This window comes from Diaphorina citri, unplaced genomic scaffold (genome assembly GCF_000475195.1).
Source record: "Diaphorina citri unplaced genomic scaffold, Diaci psyllid genome assembly version 1.1 scaffold592, whole genome shotgun sequence".
In the NCBI taxonomy this organism is placed as follows: domain Eukaryota; kingdom Metazoa; phylum Arthropoda; class Insecta; order Hemiptera; family Psyllidae; genus Diaphorina; species Diaphorina citri.
Window position 1 is genome coordinate 10,014 of NW_007378026.1, and position 17,500 is coordinate 27,513.

The window sequence follows — 17,500 nt, forward strand, 5'->3', positions numbered from 1 at the left end:
ATTTTTCATCTTCTACTTTTCCTTCACAAAAGTTCCCTTTCATAGTTTCTTCTCGCTCTTCTGTTCACAGCTGCTGACTGCTGGTGGACCGGTTGCCAAAAGAACGACTGGAAGGTTGTTGGCTGCCAACAGTACGGTCGTCAAGAAAAGGGAGTGAAAAATTGCAACGGCGGCAAAATGTACAACTGCTGCAACTAGAACGCCAGAGGCAATTATAATGGAGATAGTTGTCACAATGTCGAATCAGGCCGCGGAACTTTTGCTCAGTTTCAGTGAAGTGAGTAGGTCTAGTAGAGTGGTTGCGTCGAGGGCAGACTCATCTTCATCTCCGCCATCATGTCTCAGGTAGGTACCAGTGTTTATTTTCTGAAACTAAAGTAGATTCATTTTCTAAAACTAACTTTGATTCCATTCTTAATAGTGACGTAATTACGTGCCAACTTACGGACTTGAAAATGAAAAACAAACTCCTTTTTTTTCCAAATATTGAATACCCACCTAATATGTAATCATACCGCATAATTATCGAGATAATATTTGCTCCCATAAGAAGAGTCCCCAATAGGTACCGAAAGTGAAATCCGATATAAAAAAAGACACCGCCATGAAAATAAGTAGGTAATTTAATTTATGATTCCTGAGTAAAGATTTAAAACTAAAGAGTTAACTGATGTAGGGCCCAATCTCGCCAAATTTACGTGATACTTAAAATCTCCTGCAAATTTATTTTGGTTTGTTTATTTCTTTTTGAGCTCTCGAAACTCGAACGATTGGTATAGGATTTCAATGAAATATGGCGGAAATGTTTAACACATAGGGAACTTGCTGCTTTTCAGAGGCCACGGATTTTTTTTTTTTTTTTTTTTTTTTTTTTAAAATTTTCAGGTCAAAAATCGCCCTGTTTTATTTTACATTTTTTCCTTTTTCTCCTGTTCTTGTTCAGCAACTAGGTAATATAGATAATAATAATAATATAATATACTTGAATAATAAAATCAGTAGGTGCTTATTTATACTGACTCGCTAGGACTTTCGGGAAAGTCTTTATCAGCAGTAGCTACTACTATTATTGTGGTCCAAATTCTCAAATTATATTCGTTAAAATTCCATACCTCGGCTGGGATTAAAACCCACGCCCTCCTGTTTACAGGCGAGCGTTTTGACCAACTACACCACCGAGGCAGTATTTACACTTTTTGTTGGACTCAGTCTTTGTCCTTTCTTCAAGGAGCACGGGCCAAGGCCAGGGCAAAACAAAGGGCAAAATTAGTTCCAAATGGAGAACATTAAGTAGAAAAGAACTAGGTAATCTAAAAAATAAATATGTAATTTCAAGCACCCCAATGATTTTTTTGCTCCCAGTCCCCCCCCCCCCCCTTGTTCAGTGGTTCGTTTCTGTCAATAGATTAAGATCACTCTTTCTGTATTAAGAGCTTTTAGACTGACTTTCGGCTTTGGCTACAAAAAATTACGAGTGCATGTCCTTCAAACATAACCTTGCTACCTATTTCTTTAGCAAAGGTTCATTTTTTATTTTTATTTTTACTTTCCTTATTTATTATTTAATTTATTTCATTCTCTTTTTTTCCAGACTGCAATGAAGTAACGACCCTGATTGGCTGTTCCCGGGACAGTAGTTACTATGCCGCCTCAGGAAGTAGTTATCGCGTTCAGCGACAGTCAGCCAACATCCGGGAACGAAAGCGCATGATTAGGTCAGGAGAGCCAAGATCTAGGCACGACCGAGCCCCCGTGAAAATGTAAGGCCCTCGCGAGATTTCAGCATTTCAGACTAAAATATCTTTGATTTCTTGATTTAAACGAAAGAAAGGTCTATATAGATTTTCAAGGCTAATTAATTTACGATTTGGATTGAACTAGATTTTTTCCAAAGACAATTTTAGTTCTTTTTTTTCTACGATTTAGATTGGACTAGATTTTTTCCAAGGACAATTTTGGTTCTTTTTTTTTCTACGATTTAGATTGGACTAGATTTTTTCCAAGGACAATTTTAGTTCTTCTTTTTCTTCGTAGTCGTCGTTTTCTTTTCCTCCTCCTTCTTTTTCTTCCTTTGTGTGTGTTAGTTTTTAGATCTACATAGATACCTAGGTGTTTGTGCCTTAGTTGTCAATAGGTTTACGTCGCGTCGCCCAAGCTGTCATTTAGGCCCCAATTTACACTACGTACTATCGATGTAGATTGAAACCCTTTTTATTCTTTCTCAGATTATCTGATTTCTAACATTTCCTCATTTTGAGTTACGACAACATTTCCTTATTTATGATTTGTCTCGCTAAGGGACCTTATATTTTCATCGGTTACTTTCCCATTTACGTAAATCGATCCACGTTTAATAGTAGACATAACTAAAGCCAATGGCGGGATAGTATTTTTAGATAGCGCTGTCAAATTTTGACTTGGTGGGGCTCCGTCGCCGGCTTAGTCTAACTGTCTAACTGAGCCTGACATTAAAAAATAATAATAATAATAATAATAAAAAGAGAAGAGTTTGTTCTAAAGTTGTGCGATCTTTTTCCATTTCAGCAGTATCAACACAGCGTTTGACGAGCTCAGAGGTCACGTCCCCACTTTCCCGTATGAAAAACGCCTCAGCAAAATCGACACCCTGAGGCTGGCCATAGCTTACATAGCGTTGCTGAGAGAGCTTTTGGCTACAGATGTAGACCCTCTGTCTTATGTTGAGAATACATTGCGATCAGGAGACAGACATCACGAGAGAGCGGAATGGAACACAAGTGGTATGTTTTTTTGTTCTTCTTCCTTCTTCTTTCTTCTTCTTCTCTTCTTAAAAAATAAAAATATTCAGTTAACTTGGAGGGTAGTGCGTCTGCCTTGTAAGCGCTAGGTCTCAGGTTCGATTCCCAACCGGGGCGGATTTAATCCCAAATAGATAAGGTTCGTTCCCCGGACTATCCTGTCTTCCTTTCTCTCTTCGCTTTTGGGGCGATAAGACCTTGGCAGTAACAGTTCCCTCTATTTAACTTCTAAATAATAATGAAATAACCGATACCACACACCTGCCTCGGTGGTGTAGTGGTCAAGGCGCTCGCCTGGTAAACAGGAAACAGGAGGGCGTGGGTTCAATCCCAGCCGAGGTACGGAATTTTATCCTCAATATAATTTGAGAATTTGACCACAATAATAGTAGTAGCCTACTGCTGGAGTAAAGGGACTTTTCAGTCCAATGCGAGCAGTATAAATAAGTACAAATAATTAATAGGACGTATAGATAGGTACTTCTGAATTGAGTTTATTAGGTAGGTCGACTCTATTCCAGTAGCACCCCCCATTTCAAGCACAGAACCGGAAAAAATCGACCCCGCCGAGAATTGAACCCGGAGCTCCATTCTGGAGCCCTGTCTTTTTGCTTTGATTTCATTAGGTATTATGCTAAATTCCAATAGTTCCTAGTATCCTCGTCTAACTGATGGGACTTTCAGTCTTAGCTGACAGTATAAAGTAAGGTTGATATAGGTACCAGTACCTAGATATTAAAAATTTAATTCTATAATTTTTTTATTTTTTGGGGGGCTTTCTAATTTTTCATCTTAAGCACTATTATTATTATTATTATTATTACCATCCCTCCCTTTTCGTTTGCAGATTTGACCGCCCGACTGAGTTGGATCAATTGGGAAAACCTTGGAGTGAGTCCAAACCGAAGAGGGGTCCTGAATTCTCTATCCCTGACAACGGACTCAATGAACTAGACAGTCCAAGTTCTGTAGAAGTCTCTGTAGTGACAACGGCCAGGAAAGCCAGGGACTTTGGGATCGATTCCCGGAGTGGTGTCCCGGACACATTTAGCCTGTGCGTCAGTTAGGAAAGACACCGTACAAACGGGAATTTTTCATCTTCTACTTTTCCTTCACAAAAGTTCCCTTTCATAGTTTCTTCTCGCTCTTCTGTTCACAGCTGCTGACTGCTGGTGGACTGGTTGCCAAAAGAACGACTGGAAGGTTGTTGGCTGCAACCAATACGGTCGTCAAGAAAAGGGAGTGAAAAATTGCAACGGCGGCAAAATGTACAACTGCTGCAACTAGAACGCCAGAGGCAATTATAATGGATTGGTGACGAGGTGAATTGTTGACGTCCGAAATATCGACAGGACAGCGGTGGAACGTGATTGAAAAGGCATGGTCGACTCAGCAACAGGTCTGGAGTTAATTCCTGTAAGGTATGGACTATGGAGTTAAAAACCACAAGTGGGTACTGCTTTATTCTTAATTTAGAATTTTAGACAGTCATCATCATGCACTCAGGACTTCTTCGAACCGTCTTTTTTCGACAATAATTATAGAGGGGTCCTGAATTCTCTATCCCTGACAACGGACTCAATGAACTAGACAGTCCAAGTTCTGTAGAAGTCTCTGTAGTGACAACGGCCTGGAAAGCCAGGTACTTTGGGATCGATTCCCGGTGTGGTGTTCCGGACACATTTAGCCTGTGCGTCAGTTAAGAAAGACACCGTATAAACGGGAAGAAGAAGATGGGGGAGGAGGTCAATTGAGGGATGAACGATAGAAAGGACAAAATGTGAGAGAGGTACTTTGAGAAAATTTAAGAAGCATGGTTGAGAAATAAGTTGAAATCAAAGAGAAGCTTCTAATAAGTAGGTTCTTCTAGTCAGCCGTTGTAGGCAATGTCTTCATCGGTAACCTTCTTCTAAGGTACTTTTTTTTTACCTTCCTAGGTATCTAGTCCTAGTTATAGTTGTTTTTCTCAGAACCCACCCATTTAGATTTATGTACAAATGTAGTTAGATTTTAGATTATAAATTTAAATACAAATAAAACATGTGCAATTTTTATTTGTTTAAAATAACAAAACGAAAAAACTTTCGGATTATATGTATTTACATTTTTTGCAGATCGCTATTGACCCAGTTTCACAGGCTCAAGTTTACTTACAAAGACAGTAAAAAAGTTTCTGATTGACTAAAATGATCTAAATTTCAAGATTTAATTTGCGAGTAATTTTCCGGTATAACCCATTTGTTTCCGGCCAGGGACCAACAATTTCTCAACGCTTCATGTGCCAAGGATGCCAATTTATACGGTGGTACAACCAACTCGTGTATTTGGTCGGAAAATTTCGTCAGCGATTCGACAGCCTCCCGGAAACAGCTGGTATTCATTTGCTCTATCCCTCTGTAGAACATTTCATTCAGTTCTGAGAGTTTGGTTTTGATTTCCGTCAGGTCACTGGTAGAGTTGCAGGACTCGCATTTCTTTTCGACTTTTTTTGCGGAAGGTTCCAGTTTTTTGACCGTGGCAATGATTTGGCCACAGTTGTCATTTGAGCATCTACAAATACAAACAAAAGACATACTGAACACATTGAACGTCCAAGTGAAGATATAATGGTCCCAGGTCCACGCGATTCTCCCAATGTAAGGCCAGCCACCCACTATCAGGTACACCTGATCAGGTCCTTCTGTCAGGTCTACCTGATGAGCACACACACTATCAGGTCTACCTGATGAGCACACACACTATCAGGTAGACCTGACAGGCGGGCCTGATCAGGTCTACCTGTCAGATCTACCTGATACTGAGTGGTTGGCCTAAGACATTTGAACATTGATTGTTCCATGCCTGTCCATTCCTTTTTTTTTGCGAAGAAAGAGCTGTTGAAAATTGCAAATAGGTACGAGTATTAGTTGATAGCGAGAATCAAACCTAAGCCCTCTCAAGCAACCGCGTTACTGGACCAACAATTTGAAAGAATAGTTTCTTACCTTATTCTTATTGGGTATTTCTCCAAGGACTCCATCAAAGGCCAATTTTCCACACAGGCTCGACATTTACATTCAAACCAATATCGGGCAGACAGAACTTTCTGTCTGTCTATCAAATGTTTTCTTGAAAATACCAGCCCGTAATTTTCAGCCACAACTTCTTTGGGTTTCAAAGGTCGCAATGCCTTCACAATGATGTTTTTGCCATTGAAATATCTGGAACAAATTGAAGCAGAGGTTGGCAGCCTCATTCCGGTGACAAATGATAAATGGACGTTGAACTCATTATTCGGGGGATGGGGGTTCGAGTCCCAGTATTGACTTGAAAATTCATTAGCGTCGTTTTGAGGTGGACCTTTGTAAAACTTTGCTTGTCCAAATTGAGGCGATATTTTTCTTCGTCCATGATTTCTGATAAATTTTACTATTTTATTTATTTATAAAGTATAATTTTATTGATTAGGTACTTATACCAAAATTAATTAAATTATATGAGTATTGTCATTATGCCATTAAATTTGTTCCTCTCACAGTATTCTGCAGGTTTAGGAAAATATTGAGGTTTAATAGGTACCTACCTATTTTGCGGAAGAAGTAGGTATTTTTTTTTTGACTGTCTATTATTTTTATTGCTTTAAAAATAACCTAGGTATCTAAATAGGTAACTAGATACTTGGGGGAGGTATTGACTCTGTTTCAGGTACCCAGACTAAAAATTTGAAAAAAATAACTAAACGTTTAACACACGCGAAATTTACAAAATATCTACGGCCATACTAAGACGGTACAAAAGAATTTGATCCAATTATTCTCGCTAGAGACAACTTCACTTCTGTATAAAAATGTATTCAAAATGAATCCCAAAATAGATTATCGTCCTATGCATGGCTAAATGTACCTACCTAGTTATAATTCTACAATGCTATACGATAAACAATTAAACACACTGACTCGTTGACCGATCGAGTGAGTTTCAAGTTCTATAGGTTAAATACAACTATGTAGTAAGTGGATCTAGGCTTGCAGACTGGATGTCATCCGACTTACACAGGTGAATTTGTAAGCTTGATTCGAGCCTTACATCCAATCGTGTGTGCTGACTGGGCTATATTTATAGAAATCTGTGGTAGGTACATAGGATATAAGGGAATCCAGGGTTTCAAGGTTTTCAATTAAGGTTTTCCAACTTGCCAGTCTCTTGTAGTAAGTGGATCTAGGCTTGCAGACTGGATGTCATCCGACTTACACAGGTGAATTTGTAAGCTTGATTCGAGCCTTACATCCAATCGACCAATCGTGTGTGCTGACTGGGCTATATTTATAGAAATCTGTGGTAGGTACATAGGATATAAGGGAATCCAGGGTTTTAAGGTTTTCAATTAAGGTTTTTCAACTTGCCAGTCTCTTGTTATTTTATTTTATGTGTAGACCTTTTTATAAATAAAATTTGTGACATTTTCGTTTTTGTTTCATAAAAATTGGTTGAGTCATCTGAGCGCTACAGCTCTGAGAAGGTGAGCGTGACGTATACGTCACACCAGGCTCTTGCGTAGTACAAATTGTGAATTTATTTAAAAACAAGAAAATGTGGTATTTGGAGAATTTTTAAGCAAGAAGAAAATATGGTACCCATTTGGAGAATTTTAAATCAAGAAGAAAATATGGTATTTATATATGTAATTTTGAAGCAAGAAGAAAATATGGCATTTGAGTTTTGAGATATCAGAGAGGAGAGAGGGAACGGAATTTGAAATATGTTTTTGGAAATGTGATCAGAGAGAGTAGAGAGAGGGATCAGAGAACCTTCCAATCTGAAAGCAGAAGAGAGAATGAGCTCCGACAAAAATTTAGGTCCGAAGAAACCTCCCCTTGACCTCTTGTGTAGTACAAATTGTGAATTTATTTAAAAACAAGAAAATGTGGTATTTGGAGAATTTTTAAGCAAGAAGAAAATATGGTACCTATTTGGAGAATTTTAAATCAAGAAGAAAATATGGTTTTTATATATGTAATTTTGAAGCAAGAAGAAAATATGGCATTTGAGATATCAGAGAGGAGAGAGGGAACGGAATTTGAAATATGTATTTGGAAATGTGATCAGAGAGAGGAGAGAGAGGGATCAGAGAACCTTCCAATCTGAAAGCAGAAGAGAGAATGAGCTCCGACAAAAATTTAGTTCCGAAGAAACCTCCCCTTGACCCCCTACTACCAAAAGTAAAAGTAGGGAATCAGGGGAAATGTAGGGGGTTGAACGGTGACAAATGATAAATGGACGTTGAACTCATTATTCGGGGGATGGGGGTTCGAGTCCCAGTATTGACTTGAAAATTCATTAGCGTCATTTTGAGGTGGACCTTTGTAAAACTTTGCTTGTCCAAATTGATAGCTTTTACTAGCTTTTTCAAAGAGGTTAGGAACAACATTACGAGATTAATTATACTTGACATAAATCCTAAATCTCACCTGGTAACCGCCGGATAACAATCGTGATTGAACAAAGACACCGTTGGATAGATTCCTACCCCGACATAGTTGATTTTAGCGTTGGGAAAGTGATGTTTGGTTTTGAAAAGGGTTTCGTAAACCTCATGAGCGTTAAACTGAAGAACTTGCAACGATTTGAGCAGGATTTGGGCTATGAGTGCCTCATCTTCATTAAGTACTGGGAAACAGAATTGAAGAAAATAAAATAGAATATAATTACCTATGTATTAGAATTGACAAGAATTGACTAGGTCAATTCTGAAGAACATAAAAAAAAAAAAAAAAAAAAAAAAAATCTTACCTGTGGACAGTGACTTGTTGACAAAGCTCGTGTCGGTCAGGGCTTGGAACGACGTCACCAGGCGATGTTCATGGCTAGCGTAATTCCTATAAACACTCAGACTCCCATCGTCGTAGCCGGTGAGGAGAAGGGAGTCATCGTGTTCATTGAGAAGGGTGAGGGCGGTGCAGCGGGCGGAATTCCGCGCCCAAGAGCCGCGATCGGGCCGCCAGGATATTAGCCGGGATCCCGTGATGTGATCCCAAATACTGAAATGAGAAAAAAGAATATTTTTTTTCCAACTTACCAGTCTCTGTTTATTTTATTTTATGTGTAGTACTTTTTATAAATAAAATTTGTGACATTTTCGTTTTTGTTTCATAAAAATTGGTTGAGTCATCTTAGCGCTACAGCTCTGAGAAGGTGAGCGTGACGTATACGTCACATGTGAATTTGTTTAAAAACAAGAAGAAAATGTGGTATTTGGAGAATTTTAAATCAAGAAGAAAATATGGCATTTGAGATATCAGAGAGGAGAGAGGGAACGGAATTTGAAATTGAAATATGTATTTGGAAATGTGATCAGAGAGAGTAGAGAAGAGAGAGGGAGCAGAGAAGTCAGAGAACCTTCCAATCTGAAAGCAGAAGAGAGAATGAACTCCGACAAAAATTTAGGTCCGAAGAAACTTCCCCTTGACCCCCTACTACCAAAAGTAAAAGTAGGGGAATCAGGGGAAATGTAGGGGGTTAAGGGGAAGTTTCCTTTGAGGTTATTTAGATAGAAGTTACATTGTCTTCTTTTAAGTCATTCACAGTGAATTCGCAGTATTCGCGGTTTGTTCGAGGTATTCGTGATTTGTTCGCGGTATTCGCAATGTGTTCGCGGTATTCGCAATGTTTTCGCGGTATTCGCGGTTTGTTCGAGGTATTTGCAATTCGTTCGCGGTATTCGCGAACACATTGCGAATACCGCGAACAAACCTTGAAAAAATCGCGAACCAGTTGCGAATACCGCGAACAAATCGCGAACACCGCGAACAAACCGTGAATAGCGCGAACAAATCGCGAGTACCGCGAATACCATGGACTAACCGTGAATACCGTGGACGGTCGTCAAGAAAAGGGAGTGAAAAATTGCAACGGCGGCAAAATGTACAACTGCTGCAACTAGAACGCCAGAGGCAATTATAATGGGTTAGTGACGAGTTGAATTGTTGACGTCCGAAATATCGACAGCGGTGGGACGTGATTGGAAAGGCATGGTCGACTCAGCAACAGGTCTGGGGTTAATTCCTGTAAGGTATGGACTATGGAGTTAAAAACCACAAGTGGGTACTGTTTTATTCTTAATTTAGAATTTTAGACAGTCATCAGCTCGATCATGCACTCAGGACTTCTTCGAACCGTCTTTTTTCGACAATAATTATGCTGACAGCTTAGAATTAGATATCCCATCATTCTGATAGCATTGTGTCCCATATTGTTCCATAATGCTAGAGCATCTCTTTATCGATATAATTTCTTTTACAAAGGTTAGGATTTTGCTATAATTCCCTCATTATTTCTTATATCTTGTAACAACACCTTATTTACCCAATTACCCCTCTTTCAGGAAAAGACCCGTCATTATGCTATTCTTATTCCTTTAAATTTATCTATTAACTTCTTGATCCGAATTATTCCGTCCCCATAATTTTATTTATAATTCAAGTTTTGTTATCCAAATGCAAAACTTCATTGTAAATCCTATTGGAATCCTATTGTAATTCTGTATTTTACTAATAGTCATCTAGATTTTTGTATTTTATTGTTAGATACCAAACTTCATTGTAAATCCTATTGGAATCCTATTGTAATTCTGTATTTTACTAATAGTCATCTAGATTTTTGTATTTTATTGTTAGATATACACTCACAAGTGGGTGATGTTTTGTGATTGCACTGATTGTTATGTTTGTTATTTTGTTAAATATAAAAAGTATCTTACCTATTTATCGATGCACAATAAATCTAACTTTTTCTTATTTCAAATCTTTTTTTTTTTATAATAATAATCGGACCTATAACTACACTGCCTTGGCAAAGCGTGGCATTACTGCAAGGCTTATTTTTTCTACGTTGTTGTTAACTTTTAGGTACAATTATTGGGCATTGAGCAGGGGTTATTAATCGGTCGAAGACTTGGACTTGAACCACCAACCTCCAGATCCAAAGTCCAACGCTCTAACCACTGCGAGGTTGGTTTATCCAAGAGTATTTACTAACAAATCTTTTTTTTTTTATAATAATAATCGGACCTATAACTACACTGCCTTGGCAAAGCGTGGCATTACTGCAAGGCTTATTTTTTCTATGTTGTTAACTTTTAGGTACAATTATTGGGAATTGAGCAGGGGTTATTAATCGGTCGAAGACTTGGACTGGAACCACCAACCTCCAGATCCAAAGTCCAACCACTGCGAGGTTGGTTTATCCAAGAGTATTTACTAAATTACTCCTTCCATTACAAATTTGATGGAATACCTAATTTCGTCTGGAGGAAAACTCTCAAAAACTCTAACCATTTCAAAACGTGTAATTGAATATTGATTTCCCATTACCTACCTTGACGGGAAAGGGGGTTGGGGGTGGAATGCCAGCACAGTTTGAAAAATCCGAGGGTGAGAAGCAACACATACACACAAGGGGTTCCGCGTTTAGCGCCACCCATCAAAAAGGGGGCAGGACTGAAATTTTCCCTAGTCGCAGTATAAATGAGTTCTTCCCTAGGGAATTAGCCATCAGTGATAGTTGTCACAATGTCGAATCAGGCCGCGGAACTTTTGCTCAGTTTCAGTGAAGTGAGTAGGTCTAGTAGAGTGGTAGCGTCGAGGGCAGACTCATCTTCATCTCCGCCATCATGTCTCAGGTAGGTACCAGTGTTTATTTTCTGAAATTAAATTAGATTCATTTTCTAAAACTAACTTTGATTCCATTCTTAATAGTGACGTAATTACGTGCCAACTTACGGACTTGAAAATGAAAAACAAACTCCTTTTTTTTCCAAATATTGAATACCCACCTAATATGTAATCATACCGCATAATTATCGAGATAATATTTGCTCCCATAAGAAGAGTCCCCAATAGGTACCGAAAGTGAAATCCGATATAAAAAAAGACACCGCCATGAAAATAAGTAGGTAATTTAATTTATGATTCCTGAGTAAAGATTTAAAACTAAAGAGTTAACTGATGTAGGGCCCAATCTCGCCAAATTTACGTGATACTTAAAATCTCCTGCAAATTTATTTTGGTTTGTTTATTTCTTTTTGAGCTCTCGAAACTCGAACGATTGGTATAGGATTTCAATGAAATACTACCCCGACATAGTTGATTTTAGCGTTGGGAAAGTGATGTTTGGTTTTGAAAAGGGTTTCGTAAACCTCATGAGCGTTAAACTGAAGCACTTGCAACGATTTGAGCAGGATTTGGGCTATGAGTGCCTCATCTTCATTGAGTACTGGGAAACAGCATTGAAGAAAATAAAATAAAATAGAATATAATTATGTATTAGAATTGACAAGAATTGACTAGGTCAATACTGAAGAACACAGAGGAATTATTTATCAAAATGACGTACACAGAAAGACCACTCCGAGGCTTAGATGTAGGGGCAAACAGCCCTAAAGGATGGGTTAAGCTTCTACGAATCTTTATAAAAGTGTAGGACTATAAGGGTATTCTACGAATAGAAAGCCCAATTTTACCGTGAGAATCTTCATTAGCTTTATTGCTCTGGGAAAAGTATCCTGCTTTCCTCAAAATGAACAACAGAAACAGGCACGTCAAAGTTCGATGGTAGAAATCTTTGGCAGGCCTTCTCTTCTCGTGACTTTCCAAGGAGTAAATCTGGAAATGAAGAAAAAAAATTTTCGATCTAATCTAGCCATGTTGTTTGAGGAATCGGGGAAGCATTACTAATGGATGCAAACTGCTTCAAACTGGATGCAAAATGCCTCAAACGAAATCAATCACTTTCAATTTCTTACCGTCTTAACGCCAAGAGACGGCAATCTTTCAAAAAGACGTCAGCATTATTGTGTTTTAAACTACACTGAGAAAAAAAAAACTAAGGTGCCGGCAGCCCAATCGGGTGATTGGGTTCCGGCACTCTGATATTGAATATTTTACATCTTCCTATTTTCTCCTGTTCTTCGTTACAGCACTTTACCCTATCCTGGGTCACATTTCCTCCCCAATGGTGATCTGAGTGACGAGGAATTTGGAGAGCTACCCAGTTGTATTTATGCTTCCCGAATGAGCCATACTCTTCCCTATCTCAATATTAACCAACAAGGTAAGTTGATTGATTTGATTTTATTGAATTCTATATCGGGAAGCTCGACACTATAATATAGCATTCCAACAGCCTAAATCAGGGGAAGTAACCCAATAATAGAGTTCTTCCACGCTAAACTTGTGGCACCCTGTCACCATCTCAGTGTAAATTGAAAAACCAAAGGCGACAATGAAACGGAGTCCTACCTTATAAAAAGGGTGACTTGGTTGATCGTAATTTCGAAAATATTCCACCGAACTTTGCGTTACTATCCGGAGTGCCGTCAGGGATAAAATGCTGATCCCAGATCCGATCAGTAGATCCATGAACTTGCACTCGTATCTGTGGTAAGTTGAGAGGGCAACTTTTTGGCAGTCCACACTGCAGAATACCGAGGTGCTACACTCATTGCAAGGAATAGGGGTGAATGGTAATCTGGAAATAAGTGAATTAAATAGGATAAGAACGATTGGAATCAAATATAACTCTGGAATTAGAGCGAGGAAATCCCGCCCTGTGTTGAGTGCTCTTCCAGCTTAAGAAGAACTGGAACGTGGAAGGTCTATTTTATTCGTAATGTTTTCAATCGCAGATCAGAATATAAAAATACCATTAAGGGCCTAAGTAAATTGGTTTTTTGGCTGCTTGTTGGTTGGCAGTCGAACTCTTACCTTTTCAAACAATTTTGACAGTTGGTTCCCAGCTTTTCCGGAAGCAGACAGCTCGCATACGGCTCTTCAATAACCAGAGTTTCACCAGACGAAATATTTTCCTTGGCGGTCATAAACCGTCCAGCTTCTTCCAGCTTAAGAAGAACTGGAACGTGGAAGGTCTATTTTATTCGTAATGTTTTCAATCGCAGATCAGAATATAAAAATACCATTAGGGGCCTAAGTAAATTGGTTTTTTGGTTGGTTGTTGGTTGGCAGTCGAACTCTTACCTTTTCAAACAATTTTGACAGTTAGTTCCCAGCTTTTCCGGAAGCAGACAGCTTGCATACGGCTCTTCAATAACCAGAGTTTCACCAGACGAAATATTTTCCTTGGCGGTCATAAACCGTCCAGCCAGGTCAGATTGTTGAATTTCTAGCGAACAAGAAATCTTTGGTGGTTTTCCATCTTGAAAATACAAGTCTGGAAAGGGAATTTTGTAAACCATTAGGTAATGTTTTCATGTACTTCGGAAATGTATAGCTCATATGAAGCATTTCTCGATTTCTTCCTTCCTTTCTTTCTCTCTTCCTACCTACCTTTCTTTCTTTCTTCGTTTCTTTCCTCCTTTTTTCATACCTTTCATTTTTTTCCGTCCCCACTTTCCCGTATGAAAAACGCCTCAGCAAAATCGACACCCTGAGGCTGGCCATAGCTTACATAGCGTTGCTGAGAGAGCTTCTGGCTACAGATGTAGACCCACTGTCTTATGTTGAGAATACATTGCGATCAGGAGACAGACATCACGAGAGAGCGGAATGGAACACAAGTGGTATGTTTCTTCTTCTTCTTCTTCTCTGCTTAAAAAATAAAAATATTCAGTTAACTTGGGGGGTAGTGCGTCTGCCTTGTAAGCGCTAGGTCACGGGTTCGATTCCCGCCCGGGGCGGATTTAATCCCAAATAGATAAGGTTCGTTCCCGGGTCTATCCTGTCTTCCTTCTCTCTTCGCTTTTGGGGCGATAAGACCTTGGCAGTACCAGTTCCCTCTATTATTTGTTCCGGAGTTAACTTTTCCTTCAGGCATAGGTGTGTGTCATGCAGGGCATCCGCGTAATGCTTCATTTTGATCGAGAGGATCGTGCGAGTTTTCAGACTTTCAATATACACATTACCTGCAAAATAATGATAACTTTTGCATAAATTATTCTGCATAAATTCTCATTTTGAAAAATAAAAATGGGAAAATTTCATTACAATAGGTTGGAAAAGAAAATTGACACATCCACCATTAGAGCAGAGAGAAAAAATTGTATGAACGCCGGGTATTTACTTTAAAGTATGCAATGTGCAATAATACATCGAAGCTTTACCATCTCGATATGGCTTTACCTTCTAACACTGTGATACGAGTAGATATAAATACTTACTGCCTTTTGGTGCTCTCACCAAAGCTTGATTGATTAGAATCATAGACGTGGTGAAATTGCCTGCCTCCTCATAGATTTTAGCCTCATTTTTTCTTTGTAATGCAACTGACTCGGATTTGGCTCTGTAAATCTCTTGAACATTGGTGCAGACGGATTCTAACGCAGATGATAACTGAAAAGATGAGGAGAAAAAGAATGGTAAATAACAATCGTAATAAAAATAGGTACGTACCTAATGTAATTTGATGTCTATAATATCATACTTCGGTACCGTATCTTAGGTATCAAAAAGTTAGCAAATTGATTATTCCAAAGGAAGTTAGGTAATAAAATTTACCAAAAAACTAGGACCCAGGTAATACCTAATTTCCTAATTAGCTAGGTATACATATTTTAAGGCTTACCAATTATTATCAACTTACATCTTTGTTGGCGAAACAGTTGTTTATTCGGTCTTGGTCAGTTTGCGGGGATCTAAAGGTTTTGAAAATCCATTCTTCTCCCACAACATCGGTCATGTGCTCAATGTAATCTTCGAAAAAGCCTTTCTTGTCAGAGTAAATCGTCTTGACGTTACAAATATGGCGATATTTTTCTTCGTCCATGATTTCTGATAAATTTTACTATTTTATTTATTTATAAAGTATAATTTTATTGATTAGGTACTTATATACCAAAATTAATTAAATTATATGAGTATTGTCATTATGTCATTAAATTTGTTCCTCTCACAGTATTCTGCAGGTTTAGGAAAATTGAGGTTTAATAGGTACCTACCTATTTTGCAGAAGAAGTAGGTAGGTATTTTTTTTAACTGTCTATTATTTTTATTGCTTTAAAAATAACCTAGGTATCTAAATAGGTAACTAGATACTTGGAGGAGGTATTGACTCTGTTTCAGTTACCCAGACTAAAAATTTGAAAAAAATAACTAAACGTTTAACACACGCGAAATTTACAAAATATCTACGGCCATACTAAGACGGTACAAAAGAATTTGATCCAATTATTCTCGCTAGAGACAACTTCACTTCTGTATAAAAATGTATTCAAAATGAATCCCAAAATAGATTATCGTCCTATGCATGGTTAAATGTACCTACCTAGTTATAATTCTATAATGCTATACGATAAACACACTGACTCGTCGACCGATCGATGTGCATTCGTAGAAGAAAAACTCACAAACGAAAACCTTCATAGCGGAAAAAAATTCCCACGGAAAAAAATCCCTCGGACAAGGTTTTTATCCCACGAAATTGTACTCAGTGATGGTTATACTGTACGAAATTATATCCCACGATGTTTTTCCTGGGAATTTTTTACCGTTATGAAGGTTTTCTTCTGTGACTTTTTCCCGTATGAAGTTTTTCGTCTGCGATATTTACCACTATGACGATTATATTGCGTGTTTTTTTTCCTCCGTGAAGATTTGATGTGGCGAATTTAGAGGTGATGAGGTTTTTATTGAGTGGAAATTATACCCAATGAAGTTTTGACAGTATGAAATTTAACCTGGTGAGATTTTACTGTATGAGTTTTGCTTGTATGACGATTTTCTTCAATAGAAATGTACGGGCTGACAGTTTTACCCTGCGAGATTATACGCCATGAATATTTTCTTCAATGAAGTTTTTCTCGAATGAAGGTTTTCAGTTTCGTAAACTGAAGAGAGATGGAAGATCGAGAGAGAGTGAGAGAGAAGATTTTCCAACAATACATCCAGCTGATTGCAGCATTATTTCTTACCACAGAGGCAATAGATTTGTTTTGGTGTGGCGGTAAAAATTCAAATTTTGAACTTTTCTTTGCATTTGCAGAATGGATTTTCCAAGGCGATTTATCCAATCTATTTCCTTTTGAATTACAATTTTCTTTCTTTTTCAAACGTTTTATTTAAAGAGGAGGTTAACAATTAGATCGCGGTATTCGCGATTTGTTCGCGGTATTCGCGATTTATTCGCGGTTTTTTCGCAGTATTCGCGGTTTGTTCGCGGTATTCGCGATTTGTTCGTGGTATTCGCGTTTAGTCCGCGGTATTCGCGGTTTTTTCGCGGTTTGTTTGCGGTATTCGTGGTTTTTTCGCAGTATTCGCGGTTTGTTCGAGGTATTCGTGATTTGTTCGCGGTATTCGCAATGTGTTCGCGGTATTCGCAATGTGTTCGCGGTATTCGCGGTTTGTTCGAGGTATTCGCAATTCGTTCGCGGTATTCGCGAACACATTGCGAATACCGCGAACAAATCGCGAACACCGCGAACAAACCGTGAATAGCGCGAACAAATCGCGAGTACCGCGAACAAACCGCGAATACCATGGACTAACCGTGAATACCATGAAAAAATCGCGAATACCGCGAACACATTACGAATACCGCGAACAAATCACGAATACCTCGAACAAACCGCGAATACTGCGAAAAAACCACGAATACCGCAAACAAACCGCGAAATGGAAAAATCGCGAATACCGCGAACACATTACGAATACCGCGAACAAATCACGAATACCTCGAACAAACCGCGAATACTGCGAAAAAAACACGAATACCGCAAACAAACCGCGAATACCGCGGAC

General features: G+C 38.5%; 3 protein-coding genes across 3 annotated transcripts in view; 2 read left to right on the forward strand and 1 right to left on the reverse strand.

Moving 5' to 3' along the window:
* Positions 1-4,279, forward strand: part of LOC108252542 — a 14,232-nt gene extending 9,953 nt beyond the window's left edge. The window contains exons 2-3 of the mRNA XM_017444553.2: positions 71-208; positions 4,075-4,279. Of these exons, the coding sequence (XP_017300042.1) occupies positions 71-198 (128 nt within the window). The 3' untranslated portion in view covers positions 199-208; positions 4,075-4,279. The remainder of the gene's footprint in view (positions 1-70; positions 209-4,074) is intronic.
* LOC103510382 (helix-loop-helix protein 2) lies at positions 235-4,694 on the forward strand. The gene is made up of 6 exons (XM_026824436.1): positions 235-345; positions 1,229-1,305; positions 1,592-1,760; positions 2,545-2,759; positions 3,625-3,689; positions 4,326-4,694. Exons 1-6 carry the CDS (start codon positions 236-238, stop codon positions 4,365-4,367), a joined length of 678 nt encoding a protein of 225 aa, XP_026680237.1. The 5' UTR covers position 235; the 3' UTR covers positions 4,368-4,694.
* Positions 4,695-4,845: 151 nt separating this feature from the next.
* LOC103510381 (SET and MYND domain-containing protein 4-like) lies at positions 4,846-15,702 on the reverse strand. The gene is made up of 14 exons (XM_026824437.1): positions 15,348-15,702; positions 14,926-15,097; positions 14,536-14,670; positions 13,787-13,979; positions 13,726-13,735; positions 13,517-13,677; positions 13,052-13,280; positions 12,274-12,415; positions 11,887-12,026; positions 11,534-11,586; positions 8,547-8,794; positions 8,225-8,423; positions 5,762-5,977; positions 4,846-5,327 (listed from the first exon to the last, which is right to left on the reverse strand). Exons 1-14 carry the CDS (start codon positions 15,528-15,530, stop codon positions 4,976-4,978), a joined length of 2,433 nt encoding a protein of 810 aa, XP_026680238.1. The 5' UTR covers positions 15,531-15,702; the 3' UTR covers positions 4,846-4,975.
* Between the last annotated feature and the right edge of the window lie 1,798 nt (positions 15,703-17,500).